Consider the following 21659-nt stretch of genomic DNA (forward strand, 5'->3'; position numbering starts at 1 on the left):
TTCGGTAGTCAAAGTTGACCGAACATGGGTTTTTTTCTATTTTTCGTGATTTATATGCAAATATCCGAAAATGAGAAAAGCTACAACCTTCATTATTTTTGTTGTTATTCTACATGAAAGTGCACACATTTTCATATATAAAACTTTATGTAACGGCTAATTTAAATGGTGCAAACATTACGACAATCGCACGTATGATTTTTTAGGAAGTTACCGCGCGGACGTAAGGAAAATGTTTTTTTTTCATAAATTCACCATAAATCGAAATATTGTGCTAGACTTCCAATTTGTTGCAAAATGAAGGTAAATGATTGAATATTGCTAGAATATAAGAGTTTTAGCTTACAATTGCGTTTTTTGACCATTTCGGTAGAGTCAAAGTTGACCGAAAGGTTGAAATTTTGGCACTTATCGTTATTTATATGAAATATTTCAAAACTGATAAAAGCTACAACCATGGAATTGTTTTTAGTTGTATTGTGCATGAAATTGTGCACATTTCCATATATAAAAACTTTATGTAATGGCTAATTTAAAAATGGTGCAAACATTACGACAATCGCACGTATGATTTTTCGGAAGAGTTTACCGCGCGGACATAAGGAAAAAGTTTTTTTCATAAATTCACCATAAATCAAATATTGTGCTAGAGACTTCCAATTTGTTGCAAAATGAAGGTAAATGATTGATATTACTAAAATATAGAGTTTTTAGCTTACAATTGCGTTTTTTCGACCATTTTGTAGAGTCAAAGTTGCCCGAAGGTTGAAATTTTGGCACTTATCGTTAATTTATATGAAAATATTTCAAAACTGATAAAGGTACAATCATGAGTATTTTTTTGTTGTATTCTACATGAAATTGCCCATGTAACAGGCTAATTTAAAATGGTGCAAAAATTATGTCAAAGTGACGAAATATTTCTGAGATGTGTCACTGATACTTTTAGTGCGATAAGAAAGAAATTTGCGCTTGCGCGCCTGCGTAACGATTGTAAAACAAAAACAACACCTTGATCCGTGAACTGCCAGCATCCCCCAAGGCGTGTGATTCAAAAGTTTTGGCTGATAGGCCCATAAGCATATTTCGCGAATTTTTAAAACAAACTTTTCTATGTCGACGTAAAATACGTCCAATCGGCACCCGACAGACAATTTATCTCGACGTAAAATACGTCCATAGGCGTTTAAGGGTTAATTAAAAAATGCTCAACAGTAGCAAGGCCTGTACAGAGGTGAGGAGGGGTGTCGTTCTGGATGTCTATATTTTCTGTGACTATCCTTTTTATTATTGACCTGTGCATACTGACAAATAAATAACAATCTTTATTTTTTTTTAATTAACATTAACATCATTCTTTAGTATAGGAAATACAAGTGTGATAATAGGAATATGATAAGGGCCACCACATTTGTAAATGATTTAAGTAAAATTCTATTAACCAAAGTCAGTACTTTGAATAACATCTAATCGGGTAGAAGGGCATAGACCACATACCCAATTTTTCTTCTTAATACGACTGAAATAACATTTTCAAGTATTTCATCTTGTATATACCTATAAATGCAATGACATTTATGGAAGAGAAGGTCCAGTTTTGGGAAAAACGACCCCCGCCCACAAAAAACTGAGTACAGGCCTGAGTAGCATGATTCTTAAAATGGAAAAACAAATTCACAGTTATGTATATGTACATATATATTTATAGATAAATCTGTGCAGAACGTTTTCGGGAAACTGTTCAACTGAAAAGGGGAACTGAACAGTTTCCCAAAACCTTTATGCACAGATTTATCTTTAAATATATATGTACATATACATAACTGTGGATTTGTTTCTGCAATTAAATATAACAATTTGTCAAAAATTGTATTTTTTCTAACTATACAAACCTGAGGTCCTTTAACAATAGGAATTAACTTACGGCGTAGCTGGAATTACGGCCGTTGAATCTTGAACAAGGAGGTTAGGCAGTAACTACCGTGGGGCACGCTAGCCTGCCCGGATGTAAACAATCCACTTTGCCTTTCGGCCCAGGTTCAGATTGAGGGGTGGCATGAGGTGGGCATCATTGTAAAGGACCTCAGGTTTGTATAGTTAGGAAAAATACAATTTTCAACAAATTGTTATTTGTTCCGATACGTAATACAAACCTTTCGGTCCTTTAACTATAGGAAGACTCACTGATTGGTGGGAGGAATCTGAGTGAGCCTCTAAAACTGACTGGAGTTCTGCGCAATTAGGCTACTCCTGGTCATAAGAGCGAGGAGGAGTGCCCTGCTGCCTCTGACAACTTGATCAGAGTATAGGAGCTGCGTGATCAAGAGTCAGACTTCTGGGCCTTTTTGAAATGAGTGAGGGATCGTGAATCATCCAAAAAAGGGCTGTGAAGAATATTGGCATCAGAGACAATAATGCAAAGTTCTGGGAAGGGTTTGCATTATTGTCAGTCTCCTTCCTCCCTTGCTAGAAGAAGGAGCGGGATTGCTTCTATGATTCTGATATGAAACATAAAAAGGAGCTTATGTATAGGCTTACCGCATCAATCGTCCGACCGGCCAGTGTGAGTTCGAGTCCTATCCTCAACCCGAAGGAGAGGAATGGAGAGACGAGGCGTGGAAGGGGGAGAGCCAGTCACTCTTGCATCATTCTTACCTCTACAACAGCACACCATGGACGAGATGCAACTTGTCATGTCGAGGAGCTGAGTAAGCAAACACATCTTGCAAGCACCCACCACTGGTCCAGGGAAATGAGGTTCCAAGGACCTGTGGGCAGTCCCGGAGGGAAAGAAGGATATAGTCGCGATGACCTATCCATCTTTCTGTCCGACATATTCTTCGGAGTGATGTCCAGTACCCATGACTGGTCTATCTGTCTGCAGCGAAGTGTCTCGCGGTCTCGTATCCCACTGCAGCGAAGTCTCTCACGGTCTCATACCCCCATGCGGCAAAGTCTCTCGTCTCCGCGGTGGATAGGACACCGACACTCCATGGTGGGTGTCGATGGTTATGGGTACCAGAACAAGCTAGTAGGACGAAGTAATGATTGATCTGGAACAACCGAACTAAGTCCACAGCGTAGCTTGTGACGGTCGTGTGAGGCGAGCTGTCCAAGCATCCGAGGCGTAGTCACGTGACCCTTCGCCTTTTGAAAGGGTTATGCCGAGAGACCATACAAATCGTCTATCTGTTGCCACCAATGTCGGGAAGGCGAGATGATCATTCTCTCAAGGCATGTGCCCAACAGGCGAAAGTCAGTTGCCTTCTAGAGACCGAGGTCCCTGATGGCAAGACAGAAGTTCTCATAGTCGTTGAATCTCCGCTAAGGAGAAAACAACACTATTGTGCCATTGAAGACGAAGGTAGAAGGTGAATGCAGACCTACGTCTTTACAGCCGAATTGAGAGAATTAACTCTCAAGATTCTGAACTTAGAAAAGTCCCGCCGATGACACCAACCCGTGAGGACGGTTTAATCCCTGTGATTTACAAAGGACTGAAAACGCTAAACCGCTACTTCATTGCTGTTCGGTGAGAAGTCGAAGTCGGAGTTGCAATGAAAGCGGAGCGCTTTTCAGTAATGAAAACACAGGGATGTACTGCCTGAAGAACCACTTCTCATGGGCTGAATCATCTTCTTCTTCCCAGGTTATCCAGGGAGGATATCTATATACTTGGAAGTAGAGCTGGCAGGGCGGGGAACAAGCGATGTTCTTCCATTATACATTCTCAATTCGTGTGAACAATGAACAATTGCACACCTACGAATACGAGATATATTTAGAAGACAAACTCAGATGTCTGAAGAAATCATTCTGCATTATCGCAGCGGCAGGTGCGATGCAGCGGAAGACTAGGCTACAGACTTCTGTTACTGTGTGGTAAACAGAAAGATGATAGTGAGTCTATTGAGATATCTCTGTCTGAAAATTCTTGCAATGTCCAAGGCGATGCAGTAGAGATGGTCATTCATGTATGTGAGAATTCCAGCCAACCAGAGAACTAAGTCTGTGATTGCCGGGCAGAGATTCGGTTTGGTAGTCAATCATTGTAGAGGAGAGAGACATAATCCGACTGTGCTATCTTGGAGAGCCAGCTGGTACTGGACTGCGGCAGGCAGCCCAATACACTGCTAGTTCTCGCTCACTCATCATCCTGAGTTGCCAGGTAATCCATTCCAAGAAGGAATGCGTTTGGCTAGAACCATCGAGCGCAAAAAAATATGCTCGAGCATTTACATTTAATTGAAACGGATTTCGGTGAATGCAAATGCTGAGGTGTTGTTGTAACAATACCATAAGTATCTCAAAATCGAAACTGGAACTTCTGGGAGGTTTGCAGGGTAATCCCAAGTTGCAGTTCAATTAAGAAGATACTATTCGTCTCGGTCACAACCCGTAGAGTTAACTACGGTATGTGCCTACACCTCGGACAATTCAACTGATAACAGAAGCATGTCGAGAGGGCAATATACAGGCGGCCTGCGGTAAACGGCGCAATCACTCAATGGCGAATCGGTTTTACGGCGGTCGTCAAAAATATTAATTAAAAAAATAAGGCATTTTAAAGGTATCTTTATGGCACAAATTTCAGTTAACAGCGCCGCTAGCGCCGTTGTCTAACGAGTTCATACACATGTAGAAATGCCGTTCAGACCATAAAGGTTTATGCAAATTATATTAACAAATTTTATGGAGAGAGTTATTACGTAGGTATTAGGGTAAAATATATGCCTCTGACGCTGTTCTATGCCGAAAATAAAAATCGAGTTACATTAGTGCAAATTTAGCTGTGGATGTGTTGATTCATAAATGTTGCATGCTTTTGTTTAAAATGTGTATGAAAATGCATTTACGTGAAAGGCATTTTTATTTCTGTACAGAAAATATGATACAAAGGCAGCTTTTGAAACTGCCCTTCACGTTATCAAATACGATGTTTTTTCATGTTCTTTCTTGTAAGCCGCCGCCTGCCGCCCTTCCGAAATTATCGATTTAAAAAAAGTGCAAATTAGCGATCGATGTGTCGATTTTATAAATGTTTATGCTTTTATGTTTAAAATATGTATATGAAAATGTACTACGAATAGGGTATTTTTATTCTGTGCAGAAATATGATAAAAAGGCAGCTTTGAAAACTCCGCTTCAAGTTATCGACATTGTGTCGATTCATAAATGTTCATGCTTTTGTTTAAAATGTGTATGAAAAGTATTACGTGAAAGGCATTTTTATTTCTGTACAGAAATATGATACAAAGGCAGGTTTTGAAATTGCCCTTCACGTTATCAAATGCGATGTTATTTCATGTTCTTTCTTGTAAGCCGCCGCCTGCCGCTCTTCCGAAAATATCGATTTAAAAAAAGTGCAAATTAGCGATTGATGTGTCGATTTTATAAATGTTTATGCTTTCATGTTTAAAATGTGTATGAATATGTACTACGAATAGGGTATTTTTATTTCTGTGCAGAAATATGATAAAAAGGCAGCTTATGAAACCCCATCAAGTTATCGACTACGATGTTTTTTTTCAAGTTCATTCTTGTATGCCGCCGTCTGACCGCTCTTCCGAAAAATCGTAAAAAAAAAAAAAAAAAAAAAAACGTTAAAAAAAAAAAAAAAAAAAAAAAAAAAAAAAAAAAAAAAAAAAAAAAGTGTGCAAATTTGAGTGATCGATATGTCGATTTTTCAAATGTTTATGCTTTTATGTTTAAAATGTGTATGAAAATATATTGCGTAAAGGTATTTTCATTTTTGTACAGAAATAAGATACAAATTAAGGCAGCCTTTGTAACTAGGCTCCACGTTGTAAGGGAATGGTTTTTTCATGTTCGTTCTTGTCCGCCAGTTCCGAAAAATGCATTGTGTTATTTAATTAATTACGCATCTTTTCCATAAATCCTTTAAAAAGTTATACATTATTTCACTGTACCTCAAGAATATTGTATGTATTCTCATATATTGTATTTTAAAATACTAACGGCAAACTTAAGCCCGTATTCTGCGGAGCGGCCAATGTTGTGGTTTGAAATCAGCTGATGAATACGAGTCTGTTTCACCTAACGCAATTCTGAGCGAATGCTCTTGCTTCTTGTTAGCATAAACGAATATCTATATACTTGACTTAAATGAGACAAAGTTATTTTCCATATACAGCGTGTTTTTAGGTGGAAATATTTATTGAATATGTCTCGTTGTGAATGTGAACTACTATTTTTTTTTTCGTTTAACAGATTACGTTGGCGGCATGTTTATTGCGTAAAAAATTACGTGATTTCGTTCGCAATACGTAATCCTTTATATCATCGCAATACGAACTTTACGTTATTTATCTTATATTGGCGTGAAACCAACAGTAAAATGTGTTCTTTCAAGCACAGTAGTTTTGATTAAAATGATTTTATCCCAATTTTATCTACAGTTGTGTGATGGCAGACGTTTACTGCAGTTTTATCCTTGTTGCCGATGTACGATAATAGTCATTAGCAGCTTGAACAGTTTTCTCAGCTTCAGTTATAACTAGGTTTAAATTTAACGGTATATTTCTCGATTGATCTTTAATCTACATTGATCTCTGATCTATAGCGAATAAACTTATTACATTAAGATATCTCAGTTCTATTCTATACATAACGCCATTTATAACAAATACGGTAATGTTGCACTGTAGTACGATGATCGAAATACAAGCCAAACAGATGTTATCCAGTTCGGTTGTACTTAGAAAAGAAAAAAAAAGTAGTTTCTCGTTCGGTTGTTCGTGGCTGTACACGTTCACGCAACGAGTATAACGTTAACACCATACTTTCATCATTCTCTTTTGCTGTTATTGAACTTATGTAACTAGAAGATGGATAAAGTTAGACCATTGTAAAACTGATCTCTCATAAAATCGAACTATCGTAAGACTAATGATCTAACCTGAACACTACAGCTACCTGTACTGTATAAACTTTATTATATCTTTACATACTTTAGACACCCACATGTACTGTACAGTAAATTCTATAGTACTATACTGCAAAAATATAATTTTACTTATTGCGCCGTTGTTGGGATTACAGTGCCTTTGACTGGTCTAGAGTTTCGAAAGAAGGTGTGCGGCGGCCGTAGGCTTTAAAAATCGCTCAGCGTCGAAAAATCGCTTGGCGTCGGTGGCCAGGAACGGAACCCCTGCCGCTAACCGAGGGTCGCCTGTACGTAGTATATTTGTAGGTTCCTGTACATAGACCTCCATCCTAAATTCTCTTCCAATCGAGGAACAAGAATAAGGACTGGAAGCCGACACCCTTCATTCTCTAATGAAGAGAGTCAAGGAGAAGTTTTCCCTGAAGATAGACTTTTATGGTGATAACAGGATACCGAAGACGATAGTTCAAGCCAAACTGGATGTTCCCACCCGTTCTTCTCTATCCCGGGGTTGGCTGCCTACTGAGGCGACGGACCGTCAGGTCCATCCAGGCTGAGCCCTTCCGGGGATATTCTTCCTTTAGCAGCAGTGCTTCTCTCGAACACTAGAAATTCCAGGAATTTGAGCATTCGGCGAGATACCCAATTATCGTAGTAACAATTATCTTGGATTCTCGTCTCGCCCACTCTGGACCGTGGTTTCGCCCAAGTGTTTGCAGATCGTAGAAGACCAGAACTCTCGGAGAGTGCTAGAAATTCCAAAGAACTCTAAGCATTCGGCGAAACCCCTACCGAATTCGTCAGACGAACATCGGGTGATGGTCCTCCCGATTCCCGTAGAAATCAAGGAAGGGGCAAGATCCTTCCTCAACGACGGGGACTTACGTCCGGTGGGACCCGAAGGTCCCCACCAGGAATGTAGTCCCCAACGTGGAATCCTACGGAGAACACTCTGCAGGATCCCTCCCCTTTCCTTCGCAGCCATAGGGAGAGAGAGAATGGGGGAGGAAGATTGGATACTCGTTCGCCTTCCTAGCAGAACTAGCAGTCGGAGAAGCGAGTACGAGCAGTGATGTGCAGGATGACCGCTCAGAGACTAGGAAAACGTTACCGTCTGGAGAAACGTTTACCCCGAGGAGGGTTACAAACTCGTACTGTAGGCTAAACATCTGCCGCCACCGGGACCGTCGTCTGGTTGGGGCTGACGAGCACCTGACAGGAGAGAGCCGATACCGTCCTCTGACGCGTCCCAGTCCTTGTTGAGGCCGAAACCTCTCAAGAGACCGAAGGGGGAGCCCACCCTGGTCTCTGAGTGCGTGGTCCAGACGGACCGTCATGTAAACGGCGGTGATGGTCCCTCCGAGAGTCTGGGAAGCGTCATTCGTCCTCGCCAGCCCCCCCACGATCTCCTCCAACCACTCGAGCGAGGATCTGTTGGTCCCAAGACCAAACCAGGCCCGTGGCCGGACCGTAAGAAGCGCATTCCTCACGGTCACTATTGTTCACCTCGTTCCCTCCCGGTGTAGTCTGAGGAGGTTGAAAGGACAGGTGAGGGAGACCTAATGCTCCTACCCTGCCTACTAGCAGAAACCCAGTAGGCTGGAGGACTGCAGGCGATCACCAAACCCACGGTGGCGATGGCAGAAGCTGCAGGTCTGGTCCAGCAGCTTCTTGTGGAGAAACGCTGGACGAAGGAACAGAGCATCGGTCTCTTATGTCAGGGGAGCTGTTACGAGAGCTCTTCCCCTGCCTACCAGCAGAATCGGTAGGCTGGAGGACTGTAGGCGATCATCAACCACGGTGACGATCGAGCTGCCGGTCTGGACCAGCGTTCTTCTTGCGGAGAAATGCTGGACCAAGAACGGAGCATCAGTCTCTTCAGGAGAGCTGCTGGCGATCGGGCTGCACTGGTTGAGCGGCTAGCCCGAGAGCAGCGGCGACAGTCCTGAGCATCAGAAGAGGAGCTGCTGGTTCCCCTATCCGTACCGGTCCCGGTGGGAGCGCGAGGAGCGCACCCCTCGCGATCACTCCTGATCGCTTCGCTCTTCCAGTGTAGCCCGAGGAAGTTGAAGGGATAGGAGAGGTAGGCCTGAAACTCCCCCCCCCCCGCCTACTGGGGGGGGGACTGCAGATGCTCGCCAACCCGCGGTGGCGATCGATCTGCAGGCCTGGTTGAGCGGCTGGACTGAGAACCGCGGCGACGGTCCCGAGCGTCAGAGGAGCTGCTGCTGGTCCCCCTCTCCACCTGGTCCCGGTGGGAGCGGCGGTCAGGGGACTGGCAGAGTCCGCTGTCGCAGTGGGAGCAAGGCCTGTCCTCACGGCGTGTCACGCCGCCTGGACAGCCGAGGCTGGTCCAGGCGACCGAGGGGACCACTTCCTCACCTCAGCCCGCGGCTGGTCTGGGACCGTCTGAGTCAACCCTGGGTACGGCGACTCGCCACGAGAGCGATCGCTAGCCTGGTGGGAGTCGCCCAGGCGGACTCCCACCAGTCTTCCGCTCCGTGCCTGGATCCTGGTGCCGAGCGAACTCGGTTGCCTGGGTCTTGGCTGCACTGTCACCCGCAGGTGACTGTACACTCAGTACCTCTCACAAACGAGAGGCCCAAGATGGTACCTGGCGTCGAGGCGGAACCTTTGGCGCCAGGAGAGGAGGTACCGGTGTTAGCCGGTACCCCTCCGGTCCCCGTTCCTGAAGGAACAGGAGGACCAGCGGAAGCCCCAAACCCCTTAGAGGGTCTCTTGAGTGAGACTTCTTAGGGGGGTAGGAGGCTAACTTCCTCTTCTTCGGCCGGGGGGCCTCAGAAGTCGAAGGGGAAGAGGTGGCAGAAGACAACGGCGACACCTTCCTCTTCTTCCTAGACTTCCTCTTCGCCAGTTCCTCAGGACAACGACAGGTCCTCCATTCAGGACGAAGTTGGGGCAATTGCTGAAGCAACATGGCCCAACTGCACCTGTCCGGAGGGACCTGCGGGAGTAGCAGTGGAGAGAACGCTTCCTCGAGGAGGGCTACGAAACTCCTACCTGGCAGGTAAAACGTCTGCACCCCCGAGACTGGTCGGTGCGTCGTTCGCGACTGTCGTCTGGGTGGGGCTGTCTATGAAAGAAAAGGATTAATTAAAAGCAGGGCTGGATGGCCCGCCTCCACCAGTCTCTGCGTGCACGGACCCGCGGGAACGTCATGTTAACCCTGGGCACCGGAGGATCGCTGTGAGAGCAATCGTCGGTCTGGCGAGTCCACCCGAGCGACTCCTACCATCTTCCGCTCCGTGCCTGGGTCCTGACACGGGGAGCGAACTCCGCAGTCTGGACCCTGGCTGCTCCCGTAGGTGACCGTACACTCGGTAACGCTTGCAAGCGGGCGGCCGAGACGGTTCCCGGTCCGGAGGTGGAACCTTCGGAACCAGGAGAGGAGATACCAGCGGTGGCCGGTACCTCCATGGTCCCCGTCTGCTTTTCTCCCCGAGGAAGGAGAGGAGGGAAGAACGGGCGTTCCCGAAGGAACGGCGGGAGGACCAGCGGAAGACCCACCTGTCTCACATGAGCGAGCCCTCAGAAGTCCCGTGACGAGACTTCTTAGAGGGGCAGCCACCTTCTCTTACGGCAAAGCCTAAAAGTTGAAGAGGGGAGGGGGGGGGGGGGGGGGGGGGGGGGGGAGGAGGAGGCATTTAAGATATGAAGATCTCGAAGAGGAGGATGCAGACACTTGACGAGCTCTCTTCCTCTTCGGTTTCTCCTACTGCCAGACTTCTACCATCAGGAGTAGAAAACCTCACAGGGCAGAGCGACAGCTTCGTCCAGTGACATAACTCCCGGGAGTAGTGGTAATGAAAATGATTATCAGCAGGGGGATCAGTACACACACTCGAGGATCGGTACGCAACATGCCACGAGTCATAGGTACAATTCCAAGGTTAGGATCCAATATGAAGAGCATCCAACCAATACTGCTGAAAACATAATCACCACTAGTCTGTAAATAAGGGAAAAAAAAAAATGATTAAAGTAATGAGGATACTCCTCACACATCCAAGGGCGCCGCCTCCGAAGTGAGAGGAGATCCCCCAAACACAAACCCCCACAACCCATCTTCTACCTTCTTCCGATAGTAAGTGAAAGGAAGAAGGAGAAGAGAAATTACCATAGCAACAAAACACGGACAAACCTTTGAAGTTCCCTTGTAATTCCCAAGCGTAAGCGTAATTTCTGGGATGAACACATGTTCCGTTACAGGATCAATAATCACTTACGTTAATTACGTCTCATCCTCATGATAAATACATATCTCGTCCTCATGCAGGTCTGAGCCAGTGTTAAAGGGCGAAAGAATGTAAATAATATGTTCGCATACCTTAGCCGCTGACTCTTAACAGAAGTAAAGGGGCGGTTACAAAGGCTATCACAAAAAGTGGGTTTGTATATTAAATGAAAAACCAAGGACAAACCTTTGTTTAGTATTAATATCAAACACCGTATATGTATAACTATTTAAATACAAAAAATTAACCAAAAGGATCCCACCGGGATAAAAGATCAACAACCAGTCAGCCGGAGCTCACAAACACACATCTTCATCGGAAGACGGCCGAAAGCAAAGTGGAGTGTTTACATCCGGGCAGGCTAGCCTGCCCCATGGTAGTTACTGCCTAACCACCTTGTTCAAGATTCAACGGCCGTAATTCCAGCTACGCCGTAAGTTAATTCCTATTGTTAAAGGACCGAAAGGTTTGTATTACGTATCGGCACAATTATTATTACCAAGTAATTTCAACAAACCTCTGACTTACAATACATAACTCTTATATGGCTCGACAAAACTTTTACCAGATTAAAAGCAATCACTTCAATTTACAGTGCTCCCCCCATATTCGCAGACCCCCAGTGAATAGCTAAAACCCCCAACAAAAATGCTTAAAATGATAAATTTTCTAAGGCAATTTGTATTTTTCATAGCTACAGACCTGAGGTCTTAACAATAGGATAATTTTTTAGCGCCTAGCTGGATCCGGGTAAATCGCAGATGAAAAGCAAGGAATCTAGTAAGATCTGGCAACGCATGCGTATATCGGGTGAAAACTGGTCAAGGACCATGCACAAGAAAGCCCACAAAATTTTTTATACATACCCAGTTTTTTTAATAGTTTTATCACTAAAAAGTACATTTTTGTGATGAAATTTATAGAAAAAAAAAAAAAAAAAAAAAAAAAAAAAAAAAAAAAAAAAAAAAAAAAAAAACAAAAAAAAAAAAAAAAAAAAAAAAAAAAAAACCAGGATATGTGGATATTTCTAAAAGGAAAATACTGTGAATAGGCAAATTCCTGCGCATAATGGGTAGCTATGGTCCAGAGAAATGAAGTTTTTATTGTAAAACTAATATTGTAATACCTACCTGAACACCTGAACAAGCCCTGGTCACTTACCAGCCCGAACCATCATTTATTAAAAATTTACCAAATCTTTGGTTAAAATAAACGATCAGTGTTGCCAATCTCCTGGCAAATACCCTCGTTACCTAGTTACCAGCCCACCGCTGATAGCCCTGCCTCACGGGACCGGTCACACCTGCCCTCTCACGTCAATCATAACTCAATAACTCTGTATGAGAGGGGAGGAGGGGGTGGGAAAGATTCAGGTGTTCAGGTAGGTATTACAATATAGTTTTACAATTAAACTTCATATTGCAATACACCCCCTGAACACCTGAAACAAGCCCGCATTAACAACATTAATTTGGAGGTGGGAATCAAATCTACTCGGCCCTCCACTGTACCAGTTGTCAGTCAATATAATTGAGTACGCGGGTCAGTCTCACGTTCATTTGTCACTCGTCCAACTAATCTCCCATGTGTGGCCTTCTAGGCCTCCCATATGTGGAGGGAAAAACTCCCTGCACCTCTACCCTAAGGTCAAAACTCATTGAGTGCGGGAGGATACAAACCTGTTTCCTCTCAGCTGGCTATGTGCCTCACCTGAGTAGAGGAAAAACTGAAGACCTCCCATGTGGCTCTTGGCCTCTCATGTATGGAGGGAATCTGAAGACCTCCCATGTGGCTCTCGGCCTCTCATGTATGGAGGGAACTGAAGACCTCCCATGTGGCTCTCGGCGACTCATGTATGGAGGGAAACTTAAGACCTCCCATGTGGCCTTAGGCCTCTCATGTACGGAGGAGACAACCATGTCCATCGGTGCGTCTGCGACGGTGTCGTCGATCGTAGTGATGTCCTCTCTTGTAGTGTTTTACCTGCCTGTCTGTACTCTGCCTGGTTGGCACTTGGAAGAATACCCTCAGATAGACCCAGACATGTTCTTTCCTATCTGTCCTAATACTTAAAATCCTCTCGTGATATATCATATCATGAATACCTTATACATATTCCTAATATTCGCTCCCTACTCTAATACTAACTCAGACAGCAAGATTGTTGGGTTTAAAAATAGAATTTAGGCCAAAGGTCGAGTATTGGGGACCTATGAGGTCAGTCAGCGCTGAAGGGAAATTGACAAAGTTTGAAAAGGTGTGACAGGAAGAAAAACCTCTGTTGCACAATGAGTCCAGTGTTAGGAGAGCGTGGAAAATAGGATGAGAGAATATGAAATCAGAAAAGTGAGAGAGAGAGAGAGAGAGAGAGACGAGAGAGAGAGAGAAGAGAGAGAGAGAGAGAGGAGAGACGAGAGAGAGAGAGAGAGAAGAAATCACAATCGGACTAGGATAAAGAGAATGATAAAATCAGGGAAGTGAGAGAGAGAGAGAGAGAGAGAAGTACAATCGTCTAAGATAAAGAGAGAATATAAAATCAGGGAAGTGAGAGAAGAGAGAGAGAGAGAGAGAGAAATTACAATTGTCTAACATCTCCACTCCAGTAAATTGCACCCTCTTCTAAAGTTAAAAGGGTATATCTTAACGATAATATACTCGTATAACTCCGTACAGCTATGAACAACCGAACGAGAACTTATTGTTAATGCGATCGACTCCTATAACATCATCACTTTATTGTATTGATCAGCGTGTGACCGTAATCGAATCCGATAGCAACATCCGTTATTGTATTCATCCGCGTGCGACGGTAATTACTGTATTCATTGTTATAAATGCAATCTGAAGACTAAAATAAGGGCAAAATGACGTTCATCAGCAAACTGGACAGAAGTCCCGAGCTTTTTGTATGAATTCAAAAGCAGCCGTGGTAAAAAGAAAACTAATGGCATGAAAGAGCTCATTACTGTTGTTTTTTTTACACAGACAAAGGATTAATAAAGTATATAAAGTGTAAGGTTCGTAATACCTATGAAAACGAGTGAAAAACGAACGGAATCCTAAATTTAACGCCATCTAACCCGAGGGAAAAACTAGCTTCCAATGAGACGTATCAGTCAAATTTTGGACTTAAATTACATCGTAAGACGAACAGTATGACTTCGTTCCATAAGTTAAGTATCCAGATATTCATTAATATGCTAACTAGGGACAAAAAACATTAGCCGAGACCAAGTGATATGGTTGAATCTGGAGCCAAGGAAAAAAAAAAAAAAAAAAGACTAGCCGGCATCCTTGTCAGTCCAAGCCACACATCCTTACAATAGTGCTGTTTGACGACAAGCTAGTGTAATTGTAATTTAATTGATAAGTAATAAAATAATATTTAAAGGTAATTAAATTAACTTTATTAGGCCTAATATTAATTTCAGTTATTGTAATTTGATAATACGACTGGTAATAATTTGTAACTGTAATTGACATAAGCGCAATGTAATTACTGACGGCAATAGTCGGTTAAACGTATGAAGACGTCATACATACGAATTCCTTATATCTGACATCTGATTATATGCCCCTACCTCATTGACTATGTTAAATGTCAACATAGTTGACCACACGTCTCCTTCAAGACGTTTGTACAAACTTGGCATAAGTGAGAGTGTTGTTACGTTAGTCATTTTACGCAATCAGGAGAGAATGAGATGGATGCGGCGACGCAAACCCGTATTCGTCATCCGCTGATTCCAGCGTGAATGACTGCCGAGTTAGTGTTTATACTACGCTAATATGATGATACATATAATACAATTATAATGCTTTAGTCGGACAGAATCCGATCTTCATTCTGTTCGATTACATTCATATTAATTATCCTCAGATCGGATTCTCGTTCGTTTTCAATTACACCTGTACTGAATTATCCGAAGTCAGAATGCCTTGAGCCTACAGCGTTAGCCAATATAAAAATAACTATCGATATGTTGTACAGCGAATACTTTAGGCTAGGCTAGGCTACTGAATATGCATACGATATATCATCGTGAACACTAGGCTAACCGTAGTTAATTTTATTCGATTTCTCTCCATACTGAATATCGTAAGTCAATATGCATTGAACGGAGAATTAGTTGATATCAACAATTATCGTATCGTATAAGTAGAGGAAAGTAACCTTAAGACGAAGGAGCATATCTGAAAGACCAACCATGGCCTAAAAGCTTCTGATGCAAGGAATTCGAAGCAAGAAAAAGCCTAAAGATGCTCTAAGGACACTGTGCCTCTATAAACTACTACTTTTAACAGTCAAACCGACCCGAAAAGCAAAGCCCTTGCACTTCTCTTCCTAAACTAAACACTAGTAGCCTATTATCCCTACTCGTCTATATCTGACCTAAGTTTTTATCATCCTGAGAACTTACACATCGAGGGAAGGGGAATCTGCTGCCAACACTGCCTGCTCCGCGCCAGGGGGGACGGCGGATCCTGCCCTGTGGGCTTGCGGATCCCCATAACCCCCAGCACCGGTTAGGGCTGGTTCTGGAACAGGCAGGGGAGCTGGAAAAGAACGATTAGTAATTTCAGTATCCCTATTGCTCGATCTATCGTCACTTAATCTTGACATAAAATCGGTAACAGATGTCATACTCGATGTCAGCCTACTCTCAAGTCTCTTAACCCCTTCTTTACCGGGTGGGTGAGCAGAATGTAAACATTGCGTTCGCTGCCGAACTGAATCTCTCGGTAGTGACTCCAGTTTGGAGGGGTGCCGATCGTAAAAATATTTGCCAAAAATACACTAATGAAGACAGGCTAATGAAATTATCAGGTATTATTAGCACTATAATAACGCATATTCTCTGTTAGTTTTATCATCCTACAGGGAAAATAATGATTTTATGAAAAAAAATGTGAAACTCAGTGTCCCTTGTACAAGGGACACTGGTGGTCGGTGAGAAAACTACAGTCTTGAATAGAAATTCGGTCTTACAGAATGTTGGTATATCGCACCTGGAACATGCACATAAAGATTATCAAAATAGAACAGTAATAAGCACGTAATAACAAAAAAAAGAGCAAAAACTAAAGCGAAAGCCCTGCCAATAAATATGGAAATCGCAAATTTTATAGTATATCTTTCAAAAATTGGTCGATGTCATTTTCTACGTCTACGTTTCTAGTTCTATTTCATCACAGAAAACAACTTTAGGGGCATCAGGGGTATCTAAACTAATTTTTTCAAGTTTCTTGTCCTCAGAAAAAATCGCTTTTTCGCTTTTTCTCTGGTTTGGTTTTTTATATATAAAGTTACTATAAGGCTTTATTTTTACCTTATTTATTTATCTGGTGTTCATATCTTTTATTTGTAAAATGTAATAAGTGAATAAATAAATATATACAGTAAATGATGATACAACTGGTTTTTATACTTGGGTAGAAGTTATTACATGTTTACGCTTGTCTGGTTTTGTGATTTTTGTTGAGACGCAGTTCATCTGTCACCTACACACTACTATAAGCAGTAATAATATTTTTTTGGGTTCATCATACGTCTGGCATCGTGTCATACTGTTTATTTTGCTCCAAACTCTTCAAACCGAATTACAGAATGATTGGAAGTCCCTATCTGAAAAGAGGAGTTTTGGTGGTACTATGCGTACCACCTTTATGCAACCGGTGCGGTGTAGTAGACTTGAATGGTGGTACCCACCTACCTCCAAACAAACTTTCGGTAATGAAGAGGTTAAAGAGCACTGTCTCTAAGTCTTTATCTTGATCTACGTTAGTCTCTTCCTGCCTACACTTACTTCTTAATACGAGACCTTTCCTACGTTTGAGATACACTACATCTGGTCCAAAGACCACTCCTGACATTTCAAACATCTGGTCTGTACATTATATTGAACAGGCCTACAATTTACGCATAAGGAATGACTATCGTGTCATAGGGTACTCATCCTTTTTTTCTTGCATTGTTGGCAAAGACGATACGTTGTTGAACTTCCGCTCGTCGTTTCTGTGATTTCGTGGGCCAAGAATGCAGTAGTCGTTGTCGTAGCTTGTGTTGTTTTCTTCCTTTGTAGAATCAATGTCTGATGCAAGGTATTAAGAGCAATCCAACCGTAATCCAAAGGGATGCGTAATTCGTCACCAAAATCAATCAAATCAAAGGTGCAAATGAAGGCCGGGCAAGACCAAAAAGGAGTTCGCTGTGGATACATCTGTACTCCACCGCGAACGAAAAGTGATTGACGTGAGAGGGCAGGTGTGACCGGCCCGTGAGGCAGGGCTATCAGCGGTGGGCTGGTAACTAGGTAACGAGGGTGTTTGCCAGGAGATTGGCAACACTGATCGTTTATTTTAACCAAAGATTTGGTAAATTTTTAATAAATGATGGTTCGGGCTGGTAAGTGACCAGGGCTTGTTCAGGTGTTCAGGGGGTGTATTGCAATATCTACGAATGTGAGTCTGCAAATACAGGGGCCCCACTGAAATGTTTTACAAAACACATGTGGACTACTATACACTTACCTTAAGCTTCAGAAGAATGTTATCCACTGCAGAATGGGTGTAACTAGTTAGTAAAACTGAATGACCTAGGGCAACCATCAACTCAACCAAGGCAACAATTGTTGATGTTTTACCTGTGAACAAATATTGAAAATATACTTGTACTGAAGATGTGAAATAAACAAGATTTTATCCCTTAAGAGGCAGGTTAAAAAATCAATATGCAGCACCCCAGGTAGGGGGAACTTTGAGGTTGCTCAATTTAAGAAAAAACATATCAATGGAAAGAGGATGATATGCAAATGCACTAGGTGTAAGAAAAAATATATTTAAAAATTTCCCCTACCTTCTACAAGAAGTTGAAAATGACTATTTGCAACCCCTTGTAGGACCTCTTTTTAAAAGACATTCATAAATTTTACCAGTTATACGTATTTTTTTTTGATAAATAAATTTACTTTATTTTGTAAAATTATAATGACAGCTCATACCATACCAATACAGACAGAAACTAAAATCAGTTACAAATTCTGAGCATATTTGTTGTAAAATATTTTAGGTAAAATTACTGGGATCAAAGATGCAGTATGTAACTTTTTTAATATATATGTCTTTCCAATATTTCTTTGCACTTTTTTTTTTTTTTTTTTTTTTTTGCAAAATTACAATTAAAACTGACATACTATCATAAAAGATAAGAACTAAATCCAACAGCAAACAACCCCTGGGTATATTTACGAGCAAATTTATAAAAAATGCCAAGTGAGAGAGAGAGAGAGGCCAGCCGTACATGCTCCCTTGAAGTCAAGATCACAACTAAGTCATGAGCTACTTGCTTCTTGATCTTGGCTAGTCTAAAAATTGCCATTAGTGAATTTATGGGCTATAGAAATACAGTGGTCCCCCCGTATTTGCGGGGGATGCGTACCAGACCCCCTGTGAATAGTTAGAACCCGCGAATGTTTGGAACCCCTATGAAAATGCTAAAAACAGCCTATTTTGTTAGTTAAAACTCAAGAAAACCACTAAAAATTTTCATACTTGGTTTCTTTAATAGTTTTATCACAAAAAGTGCATTTTATGATGAAATTCATCAAAAAAAAAAAAAAAAACCAGGAATTTGTGGCCATATTTATCACAGAAAAATACCGCGAATGCACGAATTTTCCGCGAATAATGCGGGGAAACGTTCCCCAGAGAAATCCGCGAATGTGTGAGTCCGCGAATCTGGAGAACGCGAATACAGGGGGTCCACTGTATTGAAAATACTTTCCTGCCTGATTCCTTCAAATCAATGGAGAGTAATATTGAAGCTCACGATGAGTGGGTCTGTCTGCCACCCAAAACCTGTCATGTATTGCTACATATGAGGGGTTAAAGAATAAAAAACTTTCTTTCTAACCTAAAATACGACACCATTACCATCCACATTTTTAGGTGGATTTTTCCCAGTGTGGGATCAGACGTTAACCGAGTTCTCTCCACTTTAGAATAAGACCTTTTCCAACCAAACACTGGACATTAAATACAAAGCAATAAGGAGTTAAAATTTCCTCAAAGTAGGCACTAAATGTATTTTTACTCACCAGTACCAGGAAAGCCCTTAAGAAGGCTATAATCATCTGCCATCAGTGTCCTAAGAACTGCACGCTGCTGGATTTTGTTCAGCCGCTTCAAGATGTGCTTCCCTTTACTCACAACCTCTTGTGGAAGGCCTTTCTTGAAGGATGGTACAGTTCTGAAATCCAAGGAAGGAAATGTAGGTGATTCTGAAGAGAGATGACAAAAAAATGCTTTGATTCAAGGCTGGAGGAGGCAGGACGGTCATAACTAGCTAGGGGATGTGGTATTCGATGATAAAAATACAGTCTGCAATCTCAAAAATCATAATGTTTTGGCACACAGGTACAAATACCTAGATGGCAACCAGAAGGAATAAACATGTCCTGGATAAAGGGCATAAATAAGGACTTGGAAAAAAATGGATACAAACAGAAAATACCCAAGAGTCAAGAGTGGAAGGAACCTCGAAAACATACAAAATCAACTTACTTGTCAATAATCAGTGACCTTAAAACAGTGGCCCTTGGGGTGTCCATCAAAAGCCTGGCAATATTTGTGAAGTTAATACTCATTGTGTTCTGGTACTCACACCGGTCAACAGAAAACATTTTGCTTCGCCAATTGGGATAGTCCTTCAGATTTCTGTGAATAAAATGAGAAATTACATTATACTGGGATGAACATGTAACATCATTATGTCCATTTTAAACAAATTGTATAGAAAATAATTCAAGTAGTATCTACATACAGACATTAAAATTATAAATAATGTGAGGAAAACAACCTGACAGCTCAAAACATGTTAGTAAGCATGTGAAGAGTACACATTAGCTCCATGTAGTAAAATTAAGAATGCATATCAGACACTATAAGTGCTTTGAACAGAGGTAGACTTGAAAACTATGAGATAAATAAGCCTGATGCTTACCGGTCCATGATGACACAAACTCCTCCATTCCTGAAGCTTGAAATAACTCCTAAACATAGAGCAAGTTCAGTCTGAGATGAAATTACAACACTCTCTGAAGCCTGAAAGCAAAAAATTAATTTTAAGTCTTCTATACTGTAAATTTTAATGAACAACCTATAAATTTTAATTCTTAAACATTGCTAACAAAGCAAATGACTTTTTGGGAACTTCTTGGACATGGAACGTGAAAGAATATGGAACTTAATTAGTACAGTAACAGATTTGGAAGCAACATGACAAAGGCGTGTTTGAAAGCTGTGTAACCCAAGAGGGAAAACTAGACTGAAAAACATAAGATGAAAAATGACATCAGATTGAAAATATTCTGTAGAGAATAGAAGAATGCTTATAAACATTATACTTGCCCCATTGTCCACAGACAAGAACCTCTCACAATAACCACTGTATATCCAAAAGTCTACTGGCAGCCTTCTCACAATAAAAAAAATAGTACTGGTGGTAAAATAAAAGTTTGTCTTTTGTATGAACACCATGTGCCTCCTAGCAACATACATGTCCATTAATTTTAATAATTTTCATTAGCAGTTATAATTTCTGCTAATGAATTACATCATGTTACACCTTTAGTCCATAAACAACTATGCATATCATAACAATGCAAAACACAAAACTGCAACAACTGTACGCAAAATAGTATTAGGTTAACAAGGAACACATCCATGGTATATAAAACAGCAAGACACATTATGGGCATATACACACACTGCATAAAACAGCAAGGCACACACTCACCACAGCCACTATACAGACTACACAACACATCCTTGATCACAGGTAATAAACCAAAACTAAGCGGCCAATGTGAGGTCCCACTAGCAAATGAGATTCCTAAAGCAGTGCGAGACCCAACAGGAGACCACAGTCCTGAGGATATCCACATTCAAATCACTAAAATAAACCTGTACACAGTACTTTTAACATAAAAAACAATAGCAACCCCCAGATGGTACATATTCAATTAATAATAGTAGTGACCACAATCTAATTTGCTGTTAAAATTCATGATCACAATAATGTACAAAAATCACCTATTCCAAATTTCAACCATTTGTCTAACTTAAAAGCTCAACCAAAGTTTGATATCCATTTCATCATTTAAAAATATCGAACAAAAAGTGTATACCTGGAGGCCAACATCTTCCAAATTCACATGGTTAGGGTGACAAGGGGAACGAATGAAAGTATGGAGAAAATAACCTGCTTCGTATTCTTGAACCTCACAACTTGAGTCTAGTATCAATGAGGATAGGCAGTCACCTGAAGCTTCCCTGAAACAAAATTATATGTATACAATCAAAAATTTCAAAAAATTTTTGTTCCAGAAATAAAGAAGCATAATCTACTTATGCTGTACTATCTCCTTAACTACTCATTAACAATATAACAATTTGTCGAAAATTGTATTTTTCCTAACTATACAAACCTGAGGTCC

The 21659-nt window shown here is 41.5% G+C and overlaps 1 protein-coding gene across 1 annotated transcript in view; it reads right to left on the reverse strand.

Annotated features, from left to right (window-relative positions):
• LOC135202113 (DNA replication ATP-dependent helicase/nuclease DNA2-like) overlaps positions 1–21659 on the reverse strand; it is a gene marked incomplete at its 5' end in the record, with an annotated part of 61953 nt that overhangs the window by 26849 nt on the left and 13445 nt on the right. Inside the window, 5 exon segments of the mRNA XM_064231364.1 lie at positions 17695–17807; positions 19260–19411; positions 19726–19878; positions 20165–20265; positions 21351–21495. Of these exon segments, the coding sequence (XP_064087434.1) occupies positions 17695–17807; positions 19260–19411; positions 19726–19878; positions 20165–20265; positions 21351–21495 (664 nt within the window).

The sequence above is a fragment of the Macrobrachium nipponense genome, chromosome 30 (genome assembly GCF_015104395.2).
Source record: "Macrobrachium nipponense isolate FS-2020 chromosome 30, ASM1510439v2, whole genome shotgun sequence".
NCBI classification, from domain to species: Eukaryota; Metazoa; Arthropoda; class Malacostraca; order Decapoda; family Palaemonidae; genus Macrobrachium; species Macrobrachium nipponense.